Source organism: Schistocerca serialis, chromosome 1 (assembly GCF_023864345.2).
Source record: "Schistocerca serialis cubense isolate TAMUIC-IGC-003099 chromosome 1, iqSchSeri2.2, whole genome shotgun sequence".
NCBI lineage: Eukaryota > Metazoa > Arthropoda > Insecta > Orthoptera > Acrididae > Schistocerca > Schistocerca serialis.
The window spans coordinates 510,963,934-510,987,926 of record NC_064638.1 but is presented as its reverse complement, the minus strand read 5'-3'; the positions used below and the strand labels follow the sequence as shown (position 1 = coordinate 510,987,926).

The 23,993-nt window shown below is 43.0% G+C and overlaps 1 protein-coding gene across 2 annotated transcripts in view; it reads right to left on the bottom strand.

Annotated features, from left to right (window-relative positions):
• LOC126474215 (DNA ligase 1) overlaps positions 1-19,005 on the bottom strand; it is a 126,784-nt gene extending 107,779 nt beyond the window's left edge. For both annotated transcript variants that reach the window (XM_050101682.1, XM_050101689.1), the window contains exons 1-3: positions 18,933-19,005; positions 2,627-2,698; positions 2,256-2,366 (exon numbers count right to left, since the gene is read on the bottom strand). In XM_050101682.1, coding sequence (XP_049957639.1) covers positions 2,256-2,366; positions 2,627-2,698; positions 18,933-18,952 — 203 coding nt within the window. In that variant the 5' untranslated portion in view covers positions 18,953-19,005. The remainder of the gene's footprint in view (positions 1-2,255; positions 2,367-2,626; positions 2,699-18,932) is intronic.
• Between the last annotated feature and the right edge of the window lie 4,988 nt (positions 19,006-23,993).

Genomic DNA, 23,993 nt, shown 5'->3' with positions numbered 1-23,993 from the left:
CGAATTCCAGTCACCCATGACTATTAAATTTTCATCTCCCTTCACTACATGGATAATTTCTTTTATCTCATCATACATTTCATCAATTTCTTCACCATCTGCAGAGCTAGTTGGCATATAAACTTGTACTACTGTAGTAGGCGTGGGCTTCATGTCTATCTTGGCCACAATAATGCGTTCACTATGCTGTTTGTAGTAGCTTACCCGCATTCCTATTTTTTATTCATTATTAAACCTACTCCTGCATTACCCCTGTTTGATTTTGTATTTATAACCCTGTATTCACCTGAACAAAAGTCTTTTTCATTCTGCCACATAACCCTGTATTCACCTGACCAAAAGTCTTGTTCCTCTTGCCACCGAACTTCACTAATTCCCACTATATCTAACTTTAATCTATCCATTTCCCTTTTTAAAATTTCTAATCTACCTGCCCGATTAAGGGATCTGACATTCCATGCTCTGATCAGTAGAACGCCAGTTTTCTTTCTCCTGATAACGATGTCCTCTTGAGTAGTCCCCGCCCGGAGATCCGAATGGGGGACTATTTTACCTCCGGAATATTTTACCCAAGAGGATGCCATCATCATTTAATCATACAGTAAAGCTGCATGTCCTCGGGAAAAATTACAGCTGTAGTTTCCCCTTGCTTTCAGCCGTTCGCAGTACCAGCACAGCAAGGCCGTTTTGGTTAATGTTACAAGGACAGACCAGTCAATCATCCAGACTGTTGCCCCTGCAACTACTGAAAAGGCTGCTGCCCCTCTTCAGGAACCACACGTTTGTCTGTCCTCTCAACAGATACCCCTCCATTGTGGTTGCGCCTATGGTACGTCTATCTGTATCGTTGAGGCACGCAAGCCTCCCCACCAACAGCAAGGTCCATGGTTCATAGGGGGAAGGCACCAGTGGCTACCTGATTATCCCTTGGACCCTGATGGACGTGCCGGACGAAGTGAACACCTCGTCGTTCTAGGTTAGCGCGTAGTTCATCGTCCGACTGCAGGAGAAGATCCCTGTGGAATATAATACCCTGGACCATGTCTAAACTCTTATGGGGCGTGATGCTAACTGAAACGTCCCCTAACTTATCGCAAGTGAGCAACCTCCGTGACTGGGCAGAGGATGCTGTCTTGATTAGAACTGAACCAGAGCGCATTTTGGACAATACCTCCACCTCCCCGAACTTGTCCTCTATATGCTTCACAAAAACCTGGGGCTTGGATGACATAAATGATTCACCATCAACTCGCGTACAGACTAGGTACCGGGGTGAATAATCTGCACTGCCTTCTTTAGCCATACATTCCTCCTATGGAGTGGCCAGGGAGGGAAATGATCTCGGATCAAATTTCTTCCCGTTGAGGTTAGACCTCGATTGCTTAGAGACTGCTGGTGGAGGCCCACCAGCGAGAGATGATGTACCACACTTCATTGCGGGTCATCCGCCCTGATGCCACCCACTCCTACCAGGGGCTCTCCCCACAGGCGCCACCCAGCCACAGCAAAGACCACCAGGCAGGATGGCCTTTGCTGGGAGTCCTGATGCCCCAGAGGGATAGGCATCTACTCCTCGGCATACATGGGGAGGTAGCAGCTCAAGCATCAGCAGTGCGATCCCTGTGTGGTCAGGGAGCTACCACCAAGAGCATACATGACGACCCCACCATACCGGACTGGCTACCGTGCTGGTTGTCGGGTGTCGAATATCCATTAATAAAGGGAGCAAAAATGGAAGTGCACAATGGAGGGAATGTAGGCTACCCGGAACACACTGCAGCCGATGTGACCGGAAGCTCAGTATAAGTCCAACTCCATGACAAAAACGAATATGCCAGATCTTAGGGTAAGATGGATATAGAATGCATCACGTAAGGCGTCCTTCCCCAAATGGTACGCACTAACGGAAAAATTTGGAAATGGAGTGTTAAAACCCCTTAGGGGACAATCACATTAAAGGCCGAAACAGCTGAGACTCCTTTTAGTCGCCTCTTACGACAGGCAGGAATACCGCGGGCCTATTCGAACCCCCGAACCCGCAGAGGGGGGCAGACTGAATAAATACACCAATGATATGAATAGGAGAGTTACATGCTTCCATCAAGAAACTTTCAACATTTGGTGTAACCACAACTACAATAATTTTGTATGCCATTTTCTAAATCTCACAGTACAAAATAATAGTGTCTATGGAAACATAAGTTTAAATGAGTTCAGCATAAATGACAGAGATCATAAATAACAGAAACACTTACCCTTCAGTTTCTCCTCCACTACCTTCACTATCACTCTCAATTCTACATCTTTTCTTTGTTCTTGTTGCCTTTACTGGTGAGTCAATATTGTCTCCAGGTTTTTCTTCGACACTGGGCAAGAAGATGCATAGATATCGATTTGTATTATTAAAAATTATTTTTGTTTCAACATGTTGCAAACTACATTTCCAGTTTACAAAACTGTAATTAAAATTAAATTTGCAGAATGGCTTAATGGAGGCTGAGAGTAATCTGTGTTGCCCACAACAGATATGTTGTAGCTGGTATACTCTCCTTCCATATTTCAAACAATTTTGCATCTTTACTGCATATGTGTTTATTAATACCACAATGTGTATACCATTACATACCAGTTCTTTTCATCTGGTACGTCTTCATGTTTTTCACTGTCTACCTGTTGAGGTTTGACCTTGAAAAATGATCTGTAAAAAGTTGTTTACAGTATTAATAGACATTCATCTCTGAAAGAAACTGCACACATTAAAAATATATGTTTTAAAAACGATATTTTATAATTAGAAATTTAACATGAGAGCGCAAAAAAGTATGATTATCATTACACATGACACAAAACAATATTGAACAACTTGCTCAGGAAATTCAATGTGCCAATGAAAAAAATTAAAAAGAAAACCAAAATCTTTCCACTCCTCAGCTCCCTCTATCCAATAAATAATTTTCAGAATAGATTTTATCCACACACCAAGAATAAAACTGAATATGAATACTATTCATATCAATTTTCAGTATGCAGTCACATAACAATCCAATGTGATGTTTTATTTTACTAAAATCAATTTGTATATACGAAATGGAAGTGTGAGAAAATGAGGAAGTACACAAAAATAATTTGGCAACAAAATACATCGATTACTTTTATGCACACAGTTCTGACAATGTCGTCCATGTGTGACATCAAGGCACGACTAGCAATGATGGCTTCATATTCAAGTACTCGGTATGATCATCAGCATTACATACAATGACAACTATCTGAACATTCCAAATGCTTTCAAAAACAAACTCCACATAACCACAAATTTTCATTTATAATATACTGCAATTTCAAAACTGCTACTGTTAAAGTGTATGAAATGGAGGAATCAGAAGGGAGTTTAAGGATTAACTGGAGCATTCGATACTGCTGCATCAAATCACAACCAAACTGTCACCTTCAACCTAACTTACACCTTCACCTTCATTACAGATCAGTAAGTCGTCATATATAAAATCTCATATTCACATTTACTGGCTTCGCCAACTCTTAACCAACCTGCAACCTTCTAATGAAAGACAGTCAAATGGAATATAGACCTCAAGCGATGCTGGAGATCGGTCTGTCACAGCAGCCTACATTTCAAAAACTAATATACACGTAACAGAAATATTGTCAGTGCTCTGACATCACATGCCAAATAACCATTACATTACAGGGCTGACAAGCATTTCTATTTGATGCAATGAATGGCAGTATCCCTTAACTGTGCAAACACAAGTCAACAAATATTATGATGATGATGATGATGATGACGACGTTTGGTTTGTGGGACACTCAACTGCGTGGTTATCAGTGCCCGTACAAATTCCCAACCTTTGCTCAGTCCAGTCTCACCACTTTCATGAATGATGATGAAATGATGAGAACAGCACAAACACCCAGTCATCTCGAGGGAGGTGAAAATCCCTGACCCCGCCGGGAATCGAACCCGGGACCCCGTGCTCCAGAAGTCAGAAGACGACCACAAGCTGCAGATTCAACAAATATGAGTAGGAAAAACAATTCTGTAATGTTTGAATACAGTATTAATGGTGTGCTGCTTGACACTGTCATGTTGATTAAATATTTAGGCCTAATGTTGCAAAGCGATATGAAATGGAACAAGCGCACAAGCACAGCAACATAGAAGGCGAATGCTCAACTTCAGTTTATTGGGAGAATTTGACGAAAATGTAGCTCATGTATAAAGAAAATTATGTATTGAACATTTGTGCAACCCACTCTTCAGTACTGCTGAAGCATTTGGGATCGATATCAGGTTGAATTAAATGAAGACAGCAATGCTATTCAGATGTGTGCTGCTAGATTTTTTACTGGTGGGTTCAATCAACATGCAAGTATAGTGGAGGTGCTTCATGAACTCAAATGGGAACCCCTGGAGGGGAGACGTTTCTTTCGTGAAACAATACTGACAAAATTTAGAGTGCTGGCGTTTTCAGGCTCTGACTGCAGAATGACTCTACTGTCATTTTTTACTTCCTCTTTTGTGAGTGGAAAGGAAAAAGAAATTATTAAAATGATTAGTAGTGCTACAAAGTACCCTCTGCTATGCACCTTACACTGGCTTGTGGATTATGTATGTAGACGTAGAGGCTGGCATCCAGTACCATTAGGTTCAGTTGACCCGAGTTTAAAATGCCAATGCAGTTGAACATGGCTTATCATGTAGAATTAAGGATGAATGAGCAACCCTGATGCCAACAGAAATCTCTGTCCTGTCAACTGTTAATGTACCTTGGCTTCCAAACACATGATGAGAAAAAACATATGGGACACACGTTACCCCTGTTTAGGCCCATTATATGAACAAATGAAAATTCATGGTACAAATAAATGTATATAGTAGGGGAACACAATAAAATGTATACACACAGATGTCTCAGTAAAGAAGCAAAACTTATAGCACCTGACCTGCTCATTCCTCTAGCTCCTTAAACATTGGCTGCAATTAACAATCAATAGTAACAGACAAGGGTGGAAGATAAAAGCTAATAAACAATCCACATATAAGTAACAATAAAAAGGTATTTACATTGTGCCAAAATACTGTCAGTACTTTAGAAGACTGATATTTTAGATTATACCCGGTGGCATGCCATTCTACTGACACACTAGCTGGTTGACAGAGAAAGCGGTGAAGGTAACAGCAGAGGCATACAATAGCCAGTTGACTCTTTAAGTACCAAATGTAGTAACTGGTCCAGCGGGCAGTGTCAAGGAAGCAATAGGATCACCAGAAAGTAATCACTGTCACAATGATTGTCAAGTGCGGTAGTGCACACTTAAGTACCCATCTCCAAGTAGGAGAAAAGAGAAGGGGGAGGGAACTGTTGGATTAAGGTGCTCAACTCAATGTAAGTAAGTAGCTTGTCTGTTACAAATGGTGGTTACTGGGGTCATTCAAAACTGCAATGCTATTACTTCAAACTTGGTTGGTTTGTTGATTAGGGTTGAAGGGACCAAACAGCAAGGTCATCAGTCCCTTGTTTCAAAGGTGGTCCATTAGGACGGATTTACATCTCAGAAGTGTCATAACGACAAAAGGTAAGAGGCTAAAAAAAATGTGTGTGAAGGCATATCCCGCACGATCAGCAGATTTAGAGCCACCAGTGTAAAAAAAACAACAGCATCCCAAAACTCGAAAAAATTCGGCTGGGGGTAGGGGGGGGGGGGGGGGGCAGAACACCATCGGGGAAACGTAATCTTTCGGACCTCAGTGGAGATCCAACCGAATCCGGGGCTGAGGAATGAACCAAGGGGGGTGTTGGGGAGGGAACGTGGGAGACAGGACAAAGCAAGCTGAAAATCACGGGAAGAGACACAAGGCGGAGCCCAACCGGTAAACCCGCCCAAGGGCGGGAATGAGGTGGGCGACATCCTTGGTCTGGGAACAGGATAGAATAGGAAGTATGAGTGGGAGAGGAACAGACAGCGATTGCGTAAGAAACCAGAAGCTGGGACCGCCAAATAGAAGGGTGGGGGGGGGGGGATCCCAGCTTCAACCAGGAGAATATCAACAGGGCTAGTAGAGAAGGCACCAGTGACCAAACGGATACCACGATGGTGTATCGGATCCAGGATGTGCAGTGTGGAAGGAGCAGCCAAACCATAAACCTGACAACCATAATCCACGTGAGACAGCACTAAAGCCCAAAAAAGCGGAGAAGAATGGAACGATCCACACCCCAAGAGGTGTGGGCAAGGAAGCAAAGGACACTGAGTTACGGAAACATCCTACCTTCAGGAAGTCTGATATGAGGCAACCAAGTGAGCTTGTTGCCGAAAAAAAGACACATGAAACGAAACTGTGGTACCACAGGTAATCGTTGTGCATTGAGATAGAGCTCCGGATCGGGGTGGACTGTAGTACGGCGACAGAAGTGGACCACCCGCAATTTTAAAGGAGAGAATTGAAACCCGTGTCAGAGGGTCCATGCAGAGGCACGCCATAAAGCACCCTGGAGCTGCCACTCTGCAGAGGCCATCGAAGAGGAATTAACCCAAATGCAGAAACCATCCACATACAGAGCAGGGGTGACCAAAGGACCAACAGAGGCCACAAGTCCATCTATAGCAATGAGGAAAATAAATACACTCAGCAGGGAACCTTGTGGGATGCCATTATCCTGGGGCCATGGAGAACTAAAAACAGTACCAACCCCAACCCTGAACGACAGATGGAACTGGAACTGGCGAATAAAAATCGGGAGTGGGCCCCGAAGACCCCACTCATGAAGTGTAAGAAAGATATGAGGGCGGCTAGCCGTGTCATACGCCTTGCAAAGGTCGAAAAATACTGCAACCAAATGGCAGCGCTAGGAAAAAGCCTGCTGAACTGCAGATTCCAAGTGAAGTAAATGATCCATCGGAAGCCGTCCCTCTCGGAAGCCACACTGGTAAGGGGACAATAGAGGACCCAATTGTGCCAATGGGCAACCATCCATTCAAGTAACTTGCAACCAACATTTGTCAGACTAATTGGCCGATAGCTTTTGACAAACGGGGTTCTTACCAAGCTTAAGTACGGGAACCACAATGCTATCCCTCCAGTGGAAGTCACACTGGAGGCAAATACGGTTATGCACCCAGAGAAAATGTTGTCGTTGTGGAGCACTGAAATGCCGAAGCAATTGGTTATGAATGGAGTCTGGGCCAGGGGCCGTATCATGATAAGATGAAAGTGCAGAAAGAAGTTCCCATTCAGTAAAAGGTTCATTGTAAGATTCTCACTGACAAGTGGTAAAACACAAGGTGGAAGCTTCGGCTTGCTGTTTCTAGTGAAGGAAAGCAGCCGGATAGGAGGTTGATGCTGATGCTGTTGCAAAATGGGTCGCAAGCTGTTTCGTGAGAATCAACGGGCCCATGCAAAGGCCATCCGGGAGGGCAAGGCCTGGGAGGGTAATAACCTGCTGATGGCAACCTTGGAGAGAGCGAAGTGTAGCCGATACCTGTGACAGAGGGACAAAGCATTCCCAACACACCTGTTTGCTCCATGTGATTAAGTAACAAGCTTTGGAGCGAAGGCATTTAAAGGTAATATGATTGACAGCAGAATGGTGCCTCTTAAGGTGTCGCGAAGCTCGACGGCAATCACGGATTGCAATGGCAATGGCTGTACTCCACCACGGGACTTGCCGGCGGCAAAATGGCCCAGATGAGTGTGGGATAGCAAGGCTAGCAGCACGAACAATCGCAGCAGACATGTCACATAGGACATCATCAATACAACCCGACAAAGAGGGAGAAAAAACAACCTCTGCAATATATAGAGGCCAACGGCGCGTTCGAAAGTTGAACGAGGTAACCTGTCCATCAGGGTGCGGGAAGGTAGCGAGAGAATCAACGGGAAATGGTCACTATCGCAAAGGTCGTCGTGTGGCGACCAGTGTAATGAAGGGAGGAGGGAGGGAGAAGAAAGAGAAAGATCAATGGCAGAAAAGGTACCATGACCGGCAGGGAAATGGGTAGGGGAGCCATCATTAAGAAGGCACAAGTCATAGTCTGCAAGAAACTGGTCTATGGTAAGACACCGACTACATGGAAATACACTGCCCCACAAGGGGTCATGAGCATTAAAATCCCCAAGAAGGAGGAGGGGAGGGGGAAGTTGCTGAAGGAGCGCAGTTAAGGCAGCAGGTGTAAGAGTCCTGTCAGGAGGGAGATAAAGATCACAAACTGTGACCCCAGAGTCCAGATGGACCCTAACAGCAACCACTTCCAGTGTTGTTTGAAGAGGAATCCATGTGCTAGCAATGTCCAGACAGACCAACATACAAACGCCGGCCACACGGGGCCGACCCGATTTTGGCAGAAAGCACAGAACCCACTGAGGGTCGGATCAGTAAAATGAGATTCCTGTAGAACCACACAAGATGCAGAGTAAAACAAAATGAGGGACTTCAACTCTGGAAGGTGACAGTAATATCCATTACAATTCCATTGGATAAGAACAGAATGATGATTCAAATGGGAAGTGAACAGGCTAAAGCCAGTCATGCCACGAGGTCACCATCCGTCACCGACAAGGAGGGGCTGACATCCATGAACAACAGGTCAGAGTAAGGTTGCGAAGGTGGAGACAGGAGCTCTGGCGACACCAGAGGCTCCTTGTCCTGGGACTTATGTTATTTCTTCTTTTCTGTTTGAGATCGAGGAGGGCTGCACTGCAAAATGGAGCCAGCTGCAGCAAGATCTGGATCAAAAAGAGAGTGAGCAACACAGGGGCCACAGACCGTGGTTCTCGTGGTCGTTGTGTGGCAGCAGACCTTCGGTCTGGAAGGTGCCGGGAAGAGGGGTCCCGGGAGGGGCGCCCTTGACTGGCAGACGCCGAAGAAGTGGGACACTTCTCCGGCTGGGGAGGGGGAGCGGCACCCTGAGGGGAGGGTGTGGGAACCGCAGGGGAGGGGGCAAGGAGAGGGGTTCGGGACTGGGGTAAGGAAGGGGAGGAAGGGGTGAAGATGTAATTAAAGCATAGCTAGACGTCATTGACAGAGGATGAAGATGGGCATGCTTCTTACGAGCCACAGTGTAGGTTAGACGATCAAGGGACTTATACTCCTGTATCTTCTTTTCCGTCTTATAAGCCGGGCAATCCGGTGAACATGGAGAATGATTGCCATGACAATTAAAACACACAGGAGGGGGGACACAGGAACTCCCCTCATTGAGTGGACACCCACAGTCACCACAGAGAGGGGTCTGCGAAAAGTAGGAAGACGTGTGTCCAAACTGCAAACACTTAAAACATCTCTTAGGTGGTGGGATGTAGGCTTCAGGTCACATCAATAAATGATAATCTTGACCTTCTCAGGGAGAGTATCCCCTTCAAAGGCCTGGATAAAGGCACCAGTATCAATGTGTCCTTCGGGCCCTTCCGAACACACCGAACAAAGTGAACACCCCGCCGTCCTAGATTGTCCCTAAGTTACTTATCAGTTTGAAGGATGAGGTCTCTGTGAAAATTTACGCCTCGAACCACATTCAAAGACTGGTGGGGGGTAATGAACACAGGAATTGTGCCAAGATGGTCACAGGCACGAAGGACCACAGACTCGGCAGCTGAAGCAGCTTTGATCAACAACGAACCCGACCGCACCTTGGTCAGAGTGTCCACTTCGCGAAACTTGCCTTCAATGTGTTCCACAAAAATTAAAGGCTTGGTATTGGTGAATGTATCCTCATCAGTCCTGGTGGAAACCAGATAGCGGGGGAAAGGTTTCACCCCTAGCCAATGAGCCTGACCCTCCTCCCAGGGGGTAGCCACTTAAGGGAAGGCTGAAGGAGCAGGAGAAGCAGCACTAAAAGAATCAGTTCCATTCAAAGAGACGGCTGTAGAAGAACGGCCAGAGTTCTGGACCTGTATGCATTCCATTTGCATGGCATCCACGTCAATACCACCCACTCCGATCAGGGGCTCTCCCTACGGGTACCACCGAGCCACAGCAAGGGCCATCTGGCACGGCGGCCATTGCCGGGAGTTCCGATGCTCCAGGATGACAAGCAACCACTCCTAGTAGGTCACAGCTCAGGTATCAGAAGTGTGATCCCTGTGTGTTCAGGGGGCTCAAACAAAAGGGTACATAGTGACCCCATCACACGAGCTTGCTACCATGCTGGCTATGTACCCTAGCATCAGACAACAACTTGAAAGAAAAGATGGAAGGAACTAGGAGGGCACACACCGGAGACACTAGATAAGGTGCTACTGTCCAAATGGCTCACACTATGGAATAGAAATTTAGTAATGGAGTTCCCCAGAGGGGGCCAGAGGATGCCAAAAGGATGAGGTAATTACTCAACAAAACCAAATCGCAAAGCCAACATAACCAGGAGGATAGCAAGGTCAACATAAACAAGGACACCAAGAGAGGGAGAGGAGAGGGCAGAGGGGAAGGAGCAAGGACAGGAAAGGAGGGGAAGGGAAAGGAAACACAGCCTGGGAAAGGAAGGAAGGCTGCAATAGCTCAGGGGCCCGTACTCACAATGCATATATTCACGAAAGGACCATGTGCCCCCTGGGGGTGTTCAAACTTGGTAGACATGGGAATCCACTCACTGATGACATCTGTGCAAACCAATGTACAGACCCCTCCAGGCGAATCTTGGGGTCAGCACAGTTCCAACAGATGCATAATAACCATGGAGCATTGGGGGATAGTCATCAGTGAAGTACTTTTCTTGCAGAGCAATGCAAACTACAGTTAAAAGGAAATAATGTATTGTTCCAGAATGTGGCAGTAATGTATGTTAAAGTTGCATTGAATGATCATGTGGGTGTCCAGGTTAGGGGTGAAGGGATGAGCAGGACTGGTCAGGCCTCTTTTAGGATCATTGCCTGTCACCAGTGGGGATGATACCACATCAATGAACATTGGTTCATAATGCAACTGTATTGGGGGTATCTGGTGCCTCCAAGGTCACACGAGTAGCTGTGTCCCATTTGATGTTGTTTTCATCCTCCTCAACTCCCTTCTTTGCAATATTGGTGGCCAAGATTCTTTCAAGGGCCTTTTTGCAGTGGGTATGGGAATGGAAGAAGGCTGTGCAGCTCTGGACCTAAAGGCAGTAGCTCCTTAAGCGATTAGCTGGTGTCTGGCCTCTGATCTGTTGGTTTCCAGTGAGAGGGATCCCAAGATGAAGCCCTGTCACTGGTAGATGTCAGAGGAGGAAGCTGATCTATGGTAGGGTGTAGGAATTGGTTCCCAAAGACGATGCTGCAGGAATCATCAAACAAGAGGGCAATGGGAAACCTGGTTTGGAAAAAACTGAGGTGGGGGGATAATGGCGGTGACTTCTGCATAATTGAGTGTCATGTCAACAGGGTGAAAGCATTCATATATTTTTTTCACATGTCAATATATGACATGTATTCAATAGATTTATATTCCTGTCCCTTCCTTTTTTCTTTAAGACTATGCAAACTGATGCATCTGAAGGGTGGTGTTCCTTTCAACTGACACCTAAGGTGGTTGTGTGTAAGGAGTGATGGTCCACAGTTCCCACACTTATGATCCATGGCACAGCAGGATGATGTATGACCAAAGCATGAACATTGGAAACGCCTTATGGGTCATGGGATGTAAGGTTTCACGTCACACCTGTACACCATGGCTTTAACTTTTTATGGGAGGCCATTTCCTTCAAAGAAAGTGCCTGTATCTGTTTCATCACCTGTGGGATCTTTTTGTATGCACCAGACAAAATATACACCTCACCATTGGAGATTAGCTTGTAGCTCCTCATCTGTCTGGAGTGTAAGGTCTCTGAAAGATGACTCCTTCGACCATAACACAAGTTTTATGTCAAGCAATGGTCACTGGTATGTTACCCAGACGCTCACAAGTCTGAAGAACTGTAGACTGTACAGCGGAGATGGGATTACTCACCAGCAATCCATTGTGCACTTTTTTCACCTATGATTCAACTTACTCACATTTATCTTCAACCTGTTCCACAAAAAATAATGGTTTCATCGTGGTAAATGTGTCATCATCTACTCGGGTACTCAGTTTTGGTAAAAAAAGTGATTCATTGTTTTAGCATCCAGAGTACTCTGCTAGTCCACAAAGAGTTACTCTACAACTGACATTGCAGTTGGCAATGAATAAGTTTCAACCCTATTTATATAGCAGCCCATTCACTGTTGTAGCTGACCACAGTTCTTTGTGATGGTTAACATCATCAGGATGACTGGCAACATGAACTTTGAAGCTTCAGGAGCATGAAGCCATAGTAGTACAATGAAAGGGAAACAAACACAAGGATTTCAACTGCCTGATTCACTGGACAAAACTTACAGCACTGGTGATATCCTACTCGCCAACAACTGCTACAGCCGAACAATGGAAGGTCCGGCATAACTGAAGCCCACAGGTGCCTTGAAATGAAGAAGCAGTCAAATCTGAATTCAGACTAATATATGGAACATCGTATACATTGGATTATGACCGAATGTGATGGAAATAGCTGCTCATTACCCCAGTTCCTTTACAACCAGCCACACTGTCGTATTTTCACAATGCTCCAAAATCAAACCATCCAGGATTTGGGAACAGCCTAGATATAATCATGAGAATAGAAGGCGCATTGTGTTCACCAACTGCCTCACTTGCTACACTATCATCAAGGCTGTACTGACTGCTGAACAAAAGAAACTGTATATCCGAACAAACAAAAGTGTTTCTGTCAAAATTGGTGTCATAAATGGCTTCACAGTGCAACATCATCCACAGAATGACAACAGTCAACCACCAAAAGGCAAGTAGCCACATGGAAAATTTTAATAAAATGATATATATGTGCTTCATGTACAATGATATCATAATATACAGGGCAAGGTACTACCCATCATGCATTCATATACAACACAGCAAAGAAGTCACTATAGGTTTCATGCCACGTTTCGCAAACTATGGGCGAGAAGCTGAAAGAACAATTGTTCAAAACGGACGATGCTGAGTATTAATGCATCAAACAGCTCATCACTACAACTGCAATGGCAGGATAAGGACATGAATGTTATAAAGCCAAAGACTAACCAATAAGCTACAACCCAGTAAATTTAAGCCCCCCTAAAAGGTAAAAGAATTAGAAAAATATTTATAGTCCTCACAAAATTATATGTCGCTCGTCAAGCATCACTTATGAAGTTGAGAATGATCCTACAACAAGGACACACAAGCACAGAGATATCACCCCCATTATATTAGGTGCAGATTAATGATAAGAGGGAATATGAAGATCATCCTGTCAATAGCAATGCCACCATGGAGATAACCCCATCTGTGTGTCACAGTGATCATAAGGACATGACAACATGACTAGAATGGGAGCATGTATCATCGCCACGATAAGAAGGATCACTGACCACACAAGAAAGCCACAGTTTACTCTGGATCAGCGAGGCACTGTTTTGAGAGGAGTGGGAGGAATGGCATTGGCTAAACATTGACCAATGAGCTGTAGTGGGGTCTCTAGTTACGACTCATTAATCCTGTAATCACAGAAAGCCATACTATTGCATTTTGTGGATTTGACAATTTGCACTTCTCTACATTAACAGCTAGTTGCCAGTCTTCAACTATGTTGATGTTTTCATGATCTAATGGGCTACTACAGTTACTCAGCTGAATTTCATCAGTTAAAAATATGAAATCGTGACTGATTTATTAGTATATGTAACATGAAAAACAATGGTCCCATTACCTTCCCATGGAGCACACCTGTCAACTATTCATTTGAATTTGAGTCATACATCCACAAGTTTTCTATCCAAAACAAATGATTCGATATTCCCATTAGAAAATGTTATAACCCTTCCTTATCCATTCTGTGAATATGTTGACTTTTCTGTTTACCATTCTTGCCCTTTTTATCTTTGCGTCCATTGTCGTTACAGCTGAATCACGATAAATGGTTGTAAGATACCACGGGTCTGCTTTAACTTGTGACACAGTTGCACTACGCCTCGATGTGTTGTGTGTCACCATCGAGCCACAGTGTATTTGTTTCGGAGTCGAAGCGAAATGTTTTTGCGGAGGGCACAGGGTATCAAGAGATGACATGCTCTAGCGGTCTAATCATGTGATGGCAGTTTGTTCACGAGGTATATTATTGTGTTCCATTTAATACACTACAGTCGTCATGTGGCGGAGTGTACCAAAGTATGTGTTGTCGCAATGGAATATATTGTACAGACTGTTGTCATATAAAGCAGATTATGTTGCAAAACTTAACCTGCACTCTTAGGTGCCCGCATAACCACTGTGTAGTGGATCACTATTTTTAATTAAAGCATGGGAGAAGGTAGATGGATCAATGTTTATTAATATATCAAACATGTAACACTTATCATCTACCTTCTTCCACAATTTAATTAAAAAACACTAGTCCACTTACGACAGTTATCAAAAACTATTTTCTCATGGGATCCCGGCTCATCCTAACTGACTCCTCATTTGTCATGTTCACTCCCCATCATTCATCGCAAATACACAAACTACTGCAGCAAGCAACACAAAAGCCTCTGACACCACAAATTGGTATCTTGATCTAGGATTGAGGTATGATATGTTCAGCTCTAGTAGTTGTAATGGTGGTTACTGGTACTGTGGTCTAGGGTTGAGTCACGTACACTGAAGAGCCAGAGAAACTGATACACCCACCTAATATTGTATAGGGCCCCTGCGAGCATGCAGATGTGCCACAACACGACATGGCATGGACTCAACTAATGTCTGAAGTAGTACTGGAGGGAACTGACACCATGAATCCTGCAAAGCTGACCATAAATCCATAAGAGTACGAGGGGGTGGAGATCTCTTCTGAACAGCACGTTGCAAGGCAGACCGGATGTGCTCAATAATGTTCATGTCTGCGGAGTTTGGTACCCAGCGAAGTGTTTAAAGTGTACCAGAAGCCACTCTGTAGCAATTCTGGACATGTGGGGGTGTCAAATTGTCTGGTTGGAATTGCCCAAATCCATTGGAACGCACAATGGATACGAATGGATGCAGGTGACCAGACACGATCTTAAGTACGTGCCCCCTGTCAGAGTCGTATCTAGATGTACCTAGGGTCCCATGTCACTCCAACTGCAAACACCCCACACCACTGCAGAGACTCCAGCAGCTTGAACAGCCCATGCTGATATGCAAGGTCCAGGGATTTATGCATTGTCTCCATACCCGTACACGTCCATCCGTTCGACACAATCTGAAATGAGACTCATCCAAGCATGCAACATGTTTCCACTCATTAACAGTTCAACATCGGTGCTGACGGGCACAGGCGAGGCATAAAGCTTTATGTCATACAGTCATCAAGGGTACACGAGTGGGCCTTCGGCTCTGAAAGCTTATATCGACGATGTTTCATTGAATGGTTCACACCATGACAGTTGTGGATGGCCCAGCAATGAAATCTGCAGCAATTTGTGGAAGGGTTGCACTTTTGTCACACTGAATGATTCTCTTCAGTCATCGATGGTCCCCTTCTTGTAGGATCTTTTACCAGCCGCAGTGATATCGGAAATTTGATTTTTTACGAGACTCCTGATATTCACAATACATTTGTCAAACAGTCGTATGGGAAAATCCCCTTTTCATCGATACCTTGGAGACAGTGTGTCCCACCGCCCGTGCGCTGACTATAACACCACATTCAAACTCACTTTATTCTTGATAACCTGCCCTGTAGCAGCAGTAACCGATCTAACAACTGCATCAGACACTTGTCTTATGTAGGTGCCGCTGGGCCCAGCACAGTATTCTGCCTGTTTACATATGTCTGTATTTGAATGTGCATGCCCATACCAGTTTCTTTGGCACTTCAGTGTAGGTTAACTGGAGATTTGGATACCTTGATCTTATTGAGCGTTTTGTTGGATTTCATTTTTCAGTGCTTTTGAGTGTGCCCCTTCCTGAGTGCTGTGTCTTAAGAGTGTTGTTGTTTTTATTATTGAATTTTTAGTTTGTCTACACCCAAACCCCCTTTTGCTCTGCAGATGCCCTGCTAATTTTATTGATGGTTCAATTGGTATTTGTATTTCTGCAGGTGTTATGACTGATGTTTTCGCAAGCAAGTTGGACACACTCGAAATGGGTGTTCGGCATGGTGATGACATCATTGCTCAAAGCAAATGGGTGGAATCCCAGCCTCCAGTAATTCCCACAACTGCTACCCAATGGAGACTTTATCTTATGTGTACAAGTAGCTTTGCCCGAAAGGTCACATTCCCAACAATGTCTGATTTTGGATTAAATCTTGGTAAAGCATATTACATGAGTTTCATAGTTGTCCGATTGTGCTGCAAACTCTGGCACTTTTTTCTAAATGCCACAAGTTATCAATAATCTCTCGATATTCTCATTTGCGGGAGAGGGAGGAGGGGGATTTCTCGAAGTGTGATATGAGAATTTCGGAAGTCTCAGCAGCAAAGTTTATTCTATCTGGACATAACATCACTTATTCCCAAAAAAATTTTGTGAATACCACACAATTGCTCAATGCTGTGGCACAATTTTATCAAGTCATCAAACTCTCATTTGGGCATAACAGTTACCTCCAAACCAGAAGTCCACGGCCACACTACTACAGACTTCACAGCTTCGCTGGAACACCAGAAGCAAGGCTGGTTGTTTTCACTTTTTCTCTCATTCATTGAAACGATACAATTCCATAAAATTCTTTAAATAAATCTGCCTGGCATCAACATCCCTCCCTCCACTAACAAAGACGCCAAACTAACACCTAACAAAAACGCTAAACATGTAAACAAAAAAAATTAATTTATAACTCACTTACAAACCTTACACCCTGAACTACAAACACTGCCAATGATGCATCCACTGACCTCACAGAAGGGTCCTATCTCCTTCCTTGAAGTACATCAGATGCTACAATCACTTCCAAATTACTCAATTATATTTGTCAGTCAGTCTTCAATGCATTTACATCTATATGACTACTTTGCAGCTCACACCTGCCCTCATGTTTACTAGGCAATAGTGTGGATCTGCTCAGCAGGGAATTACGGAAGTGTCCGATTCCACCCGTCTGCTTTGACCCACAACGTCATGAATATGGTGGAAATAGCTAGCCTATTCCAAGCGCCTCTAATATGGTGCCTATGATGTCACTACACACACACAGCAAAAACACGATAATATGTACAAATAAGACAATAACATCTCCCTCCAAAAATACAATCAAACTAACGGGATAACTGCGGGAAATTGGGGTTTTTTGGGAGGGGACAAGCTAAATATAACAGTAAAGAAAAACACACCACGATCCCAAAACATACAAAATGGCGAAAAAAAAATTATTAGAAAACCTACAGGAATCACACACTTCCCTTGGCCTATATAGGTCAACCGCAGCTGATGTTACCAAAACACCAACGCCTGCAGGAAAAACTATGCAAATCTGAATCAGACATTTCCCTTGACCACAGCTGATGATACCAAAACGCCAATACTTACACATAAAACTATGCAAACTGCAATCGGTCATTTCCCTTGACCTATATAGGTCATCCATAACTATTGATTTGAAGAAACCAACACCTACAACTACGTAAAACAGAACCAAAATCACAACACCTCAAAAATTCAAAAGTCAAACATCCCTGCGTAAATTAAAACACTTTCAATACACAAAACATTACAACCCGAGTAAAAGAGTCCCAAAAAAATTTACCACCAACAAATTCTCGCGCGCGCGCGCCGTAATGACGTCACACACAACACCCTTACGTCATGGGGCAAAGCAGACGCGTGGAATCGGACGCTTCCGTTGGCCTCTGTTGAAGAGTTGATCTTGTTATCTTCAACACTGAGGTGAATGCTAATCCGCGATACTGACTGACCTTGGAATCCAGCTTGGTCCACGGCTTTTGAACATTCGTGGTAAATAGTATGTCTACAGACTTCTGTGTTGGAATTTTCAATAATGACAGACTACAAATATCAACGAAGCCTCTGTTGCATATAGGCTCAATACTATAAGTAGTAACGCAATGGTAGATGAAAATTACAGTATTTTAATCTTGATACTGTGCCTACAAATTTCCAAACACAAAACAAGTGGTAAGCGTTAGAAAAATTTAGTGAAGCTAAGGTACATTTAACGAAAACGGTTTATAACTGACATAATTAGGACTGACTGTATCTCCCTAAATACAAACGCACCAAGTATCTTGTATACAAAAGTACAAGGCTGAATTCAATCAACAAAGGAGCTAACACTCCCGCTGTTGAATATCCGAAACCCGCAAACGGTGTTTCAACAATATATATCATTGGCCATACGAACGATTGTATTACACTACGAAGAAGTGAATATTTGAACGTATCACACATACATAATCATGACACCCCAAACAGTATGCAAACCTCTGCACAGGAAAACACACACTACTCTCAACGAAAAACTTAGGTTAAAATAACTGGTTGTCTTGACAGACTGATCTGTAACGTTGCCGGAGGTCCCGGTTAGAATGGAAGGTAACAGTTTGGTTGAGAGTTGCCGAAGTCAACGAAAATGATACTACAAAAAACCTACTTGTGGTGGTATGCACTTTAACCCCCTTTAAAAAATCGTCATTAACAACACGTTACTGTCGCCGTATTGTTTACGGAGCTTGTCACATGTTTCCTACGTCACTAGTCAAAGCATAAGACTCGTATCGAACATTCTTCTATATCGGGACAAATATCGTGTATGTCAAGAAAACAATTTCACGAACAGCCTTACTGGCACAATGAAATATCAAACACTGATCAAGCTAAGCATCAACAATACTAATCTACAATGTCACATATGTGAAAAACACCACTAAAAAGTGTGATAAATATTTATTTATGCAACGTACTTACGTTATTGATTTTTGAGACATTTTGCTTTCACTACCTTTTCCCGCCACATCTAAACACACGCATTACTGAGATCATCAACATGAAAGATGTAAATACTATGTTTGCGCCAGACAATACAAAACTTGATCTTTGGTTAGCAATCGATAAACTCAGGTTAGCGTATAATTTAGAAGCTAGAAATGAGACAATTACTTATATTTTGAACTCTAAAGAACTGTAGTGGCTGCTCCGCTATGGACAGCGGAGTCTTAATCAAAAATATTAAAACATTGGCGACTATCGCCAATGTTGCACATAGCCCATAACAGGTGGCTATGTAAAGGCTAAATGGAGTGGGACTGTCTCACGCAGTAAAACGCCAGGTTGAACTAACGTTTAGGACCGGAAATAGACATCACGTGCTTGTACCCAACCCGCTACAGTGAACACAAGGCTGCGCGTGTTCTACCATTCTCAACGTAGCCGCTAACACGTATGCTACTCTTGCCTAATGTCATATCACCTGCTTATTCTGGTTTCTCTTGTTTTCTTTCTTTTTTTGTTAGTTGTTTTATATTAGCTGTTGCAATTTACAAATTTTTGTACAGTTTACAACATCAAAGAGATAAATACAGTAGGCAGGTTCAGAATGACGTAGGTCGCAGTAGTTATTCGGAGCTGAAGAGGCTTGCACTGAATAGTGTGGACAGATGCATCAAACCAGCCTTCGAACTAAAGATCGCAACAACGCTTGTTAGTCTGCTATCCATTGCCTATAGCGTCAGTTTAAAAAAAAAAGGAAGTCTTCATAACGTAACATACAATGAATGTAGAATACCTAAACCCTTAAGTAGGCGATTACATGAATTTCTAAGTTTGCGCTCTTTATGATCTTTTTCCATATTCTGAAAACTTGTTTAGCTGCTGCTAAATCACCTCAGCGAATGGCCCCACATTTGAGGTGAGAAATAAAACAAGCGTAATAGAAATTCTTATTTGTTTTTCCACATGATATCCGTACTTTAAATTACACTGAAGCTGATGCTGCTTACATTTTCCATCACAAACTCAGTGACAGAATTAATAAATATTTTCAGTCAGACGGCTAGTCATATACCTAGATCTCAAACTGAAATCGTTGGCACACACTTAGCAGGTCCATAGGAGACTATTAAAAGTGGTTTCATCCTTCACAAATTAGGAACAATTGTAAGAGAAAAAGTGTTACTTAGATGCTACACTTTCTTCTGTTAAAATTTTATCCTTTGTATTGGTTCCTGTTAACCATTTGGATTTTGTAGAGGTGAAAGTGCAAATCTTGGAGTAAAATTCTTCTAACCTTTCTGTTTGAAATCACAAGAGTAGTGCTATGCCGCGAGCTGAGCGACGGTGGTTTCTCTCAATGGCAACTCTTACACATTCGATGTTTTCAGGTATGTGCACAGTTTTGGATCTCCCAGTATCCTTCTTCGCCATTGACGCCATCTCCTCAAAGTTCTCAACCAACTTTTCAATTGCACAGGCTTACGGCACCGGCCGATTCCGTTTAATGTTGAAGTGGTTTCGGTATGCACGATGTGCTAGCTGGTACGAACTATCGTTTTGATAAAATGTTTTGATAGCATACGTACGATGCTGTGGGGTCCAGCGCTCCATTATAACTACATGCTACTTCGCGCCAAACTTAACTGACGCTATCCTCTCCACCTCTGTCCGATGCAGATTGATTCACGTGCTCTTTAAAATCACTCGATATTATGCATCCCCCTATATAACCACTCGAGAGAAATATAACAAAATATTGATGCCTTTCTCTTTCACATATATTTCTACTGCGTGATAAATCTGTGTGTCATTCGCACTTACTAGGGCAGTAATACAGTCGACCATGGAGTCTTCAGTTGGTTCTAGTTATGATATAATTTCATTTGCTGCATCTGGTATTTGCATGTTAGTATTACATGATATACGTCAGCTTTTTCTTCACTGTATGACTGCTCGTTAGTGAACCGGAACTTTAATTTTGTAAACATGACTGGGGTAACCGCCATGTTCTAATCGTATTTCTGTTATGGAGTTCTAGTGCTGTTTACTGTCTCTGATTTCATTAAACTACGGCTCTCTCAGGAGTTCCAACTAAACACAGGCATAAAATCTTTCTTTGTTCATTTGGGTAATCGTCCACTTTCTCCTTTTTTCTTCCTCTGCTTGGAGGTGGAATGTGCCTTGAGTTCTACTTTGTTTGCTATATCTGTCGGATGTTTTGTTTCCAACGTCATTTGATCTGCAAGACGTTTACATCAACATCAATTTTTCTTGCAGTATGAATCGTACTCAATATACACTGGCAGAAAAAAATCGAATACAAAAAAATTATTAATGCAGAGTAATGAAATTTCGGGAATACATTTATCTAGGTAACATATTTATGTGATTAATATTGCAAGATCACAGGCTAATGCCATGCTGGTACATCAGTCTAACGTCCAGAATGTTGAATGAAAGCATGCAAACGTGCATGAATTGTGTTGTATGGGTGCCAGATGTCAGTTTGTGGGATGGAGTCCCATGCCTGTTGCAGTTGGTTGGTCAGTGCAGGGATGGTTAATGCTATTAGTGGATGATGCTGGAATTGTTGTCCGATAATATCCAATATGTGCTAGACTGAAGACAGATCTGGTGGTCAGGCAGACCAAGGGACATGTCGACACCAGAGAGCATGTTGGGTTACAATAGCGGTATGAAGGAGAACGTTATCCCGTTGGCAAACACCCCATAGAATGCTGTTCATGAATGACAGCACAACAAGTCGAATCACCAGACTGACATACAAATTAGCAGTCAGAGTGCGTGGGATAACCACAGGAGTACTCCTGTTGTCATACGAAATCGCACCCATGACTACAAACCCAGGTGCAGGCCATCACTGACACCGAGACAGAATCAGATTTCATTTTAAAAATAACAACAGACCTCCACACTGCCCTCCATTGAGCTCTGGCTTGTCATCACTGAAGTCGCAAATGGTGCTGGTTTGGGGTCAGTGGAATGGACGCCACAGGACATCGGACTAAGAGCTGTCCTTGTAACCGATATGCAACAGTTTGTTGTGTCACTGTGATGCCAACTGCTACTCAGATTGCTGCTGCAGATGCAGTACCATGTGCCAGAGCCAAATGCCAAACACGATGGTCATCCTTCTTGGTTGTGCTACATGGCCGTCTGGAACCAGTCTTCTTCCGACAGACATTCTCGTGAACACTGCTGCCAGCTGTCATGTACAGCAGCCACATTCCTACCATGCCGTTATGCAACGTTGCGGCAACGTATAGCTTCTCGTAGCCCTATTACACGACCTACGTCAAACTCAGTGAAGTGCTGATAATGGCTCTTTGTTGTCTTGACGAACATCAGCTCATCACATCCAACATCACAACCATTACAGCGTGTTTTTAAAGAAAACCTGATTTTCATTATCATACGAGAGCCACTCTTACGTGACTTGCACTAAATATGAATAGACATCAACTTTAAGAAGTCTAAATACGCTCACTAACTTTTGTTTATATCACACAATTCCTTCTTGGAGCTGAGATTTTTTTCCCGTCTGTGTATCTTGTACGTAACAAGGAGTAGTTGCGTTCTGATATGAAGTTCGCATCCTCAAGAGAGCACTTTTAGAATCTATTCAAATAAAAACTTTTTGAAATTCATTCCTTATTGAGTAGGTGGCTGCCTCACGAATTGCTAGTATTTCCACAGTATAGATATATGTTTCATTAGATATATCATACTTCCCCATTAAGGGTTTAATGCCTGGAGCTGACTATAGCGTGGTGTACGAAAATTTGTTCTGTGATTATGTTTTGTATTTTTGTGTCACATGATTTGATATAACCTTTGTTTTTTCCTGATCGTCATCTTACTGGATTTTGTGTCGCTTTAGTAAGTATTTCTCTGCTAGTAACTGTCATCGAATGTAGAGTGCAATTGCTTTCCCTTTTACAAGGACTGTCTGGTTGGTGATAAAATAGCCCTTATACACATTCATGCTGATCAGTATTGTAGTTTGTCCAATTCCTTTAATTCTTATTTTGGAGCATTCCCATAGGTCACACATCCATAATCTAGTACAGAAAGTATTAACAACCTTTGGGGAATCACAAGAGTCTTTTTCCCAGCTCCCCACTACATGTGTGTGGCAGATTAGAGCACGTCCAGTCTTTGATTAATTTTTGACATTACATGGTCCATACTTCTATGTCAATATAATCTGCTGTCTAGATATAGGCCTAAGAACGTGACTGATAGTTTATTGGGAAAAATATGTGGACACAATAGCATATTATCTGGTGTTGATATCAGCATTTTCCTTGTGATTTCTCTGCTGATAGTATGAGCCCATCGTTTGGTGACTGTTTGTGTAATGCTATTATTGCATCATTAAGCCTCAAATAATTGTCCCTTAAATATGATGAGTTCACAAATGCAGGTACCATCTACGTAGGGAACACTTTTGTATTAGAAGAAAATATATTTTTGGGGCCAGCTATATCCAACATAAACAATATAGGGCTAAGAAAACCACCTCTGAAATTGTCCTTCAGTAGAATTGCGAGGACCAAAAAGTGTGTAATCCTGCTGTCGTTCATGCTGTATCCATTTCTACAGTATGACATAGATATTGTGGTACATATTTTTGACTGACATGTAATTTTGAGTTTTTGCGTAAGGACTGGAATCTCCACACTCTCAAATGCTCCGCTTACATCAGGGAAAGCTATCGGTAAATCTTTTTGTTCCAGAAATGTATGTTCAATGTCTAGTTCAGGACACTGAGATTATCCATAGCATTTCCCTTTTTCCGAAAACCATATTCTGCTTGTGGTGTCTGGGTGTTTTTCTAACCAGCATTCCAAATACTGATAATCCATTCAGACGTCTTACACAGGTGCGACAGCAAGGAAATCGGCAATAGGGAGAGGCAGTAGTGGATCATTTACCAGTTTCAGGATAAGGGTGACTATACAGGGTGATTTACAAAGATATGCAAATGTTTTAATATGTTATTCCACAAGTAAA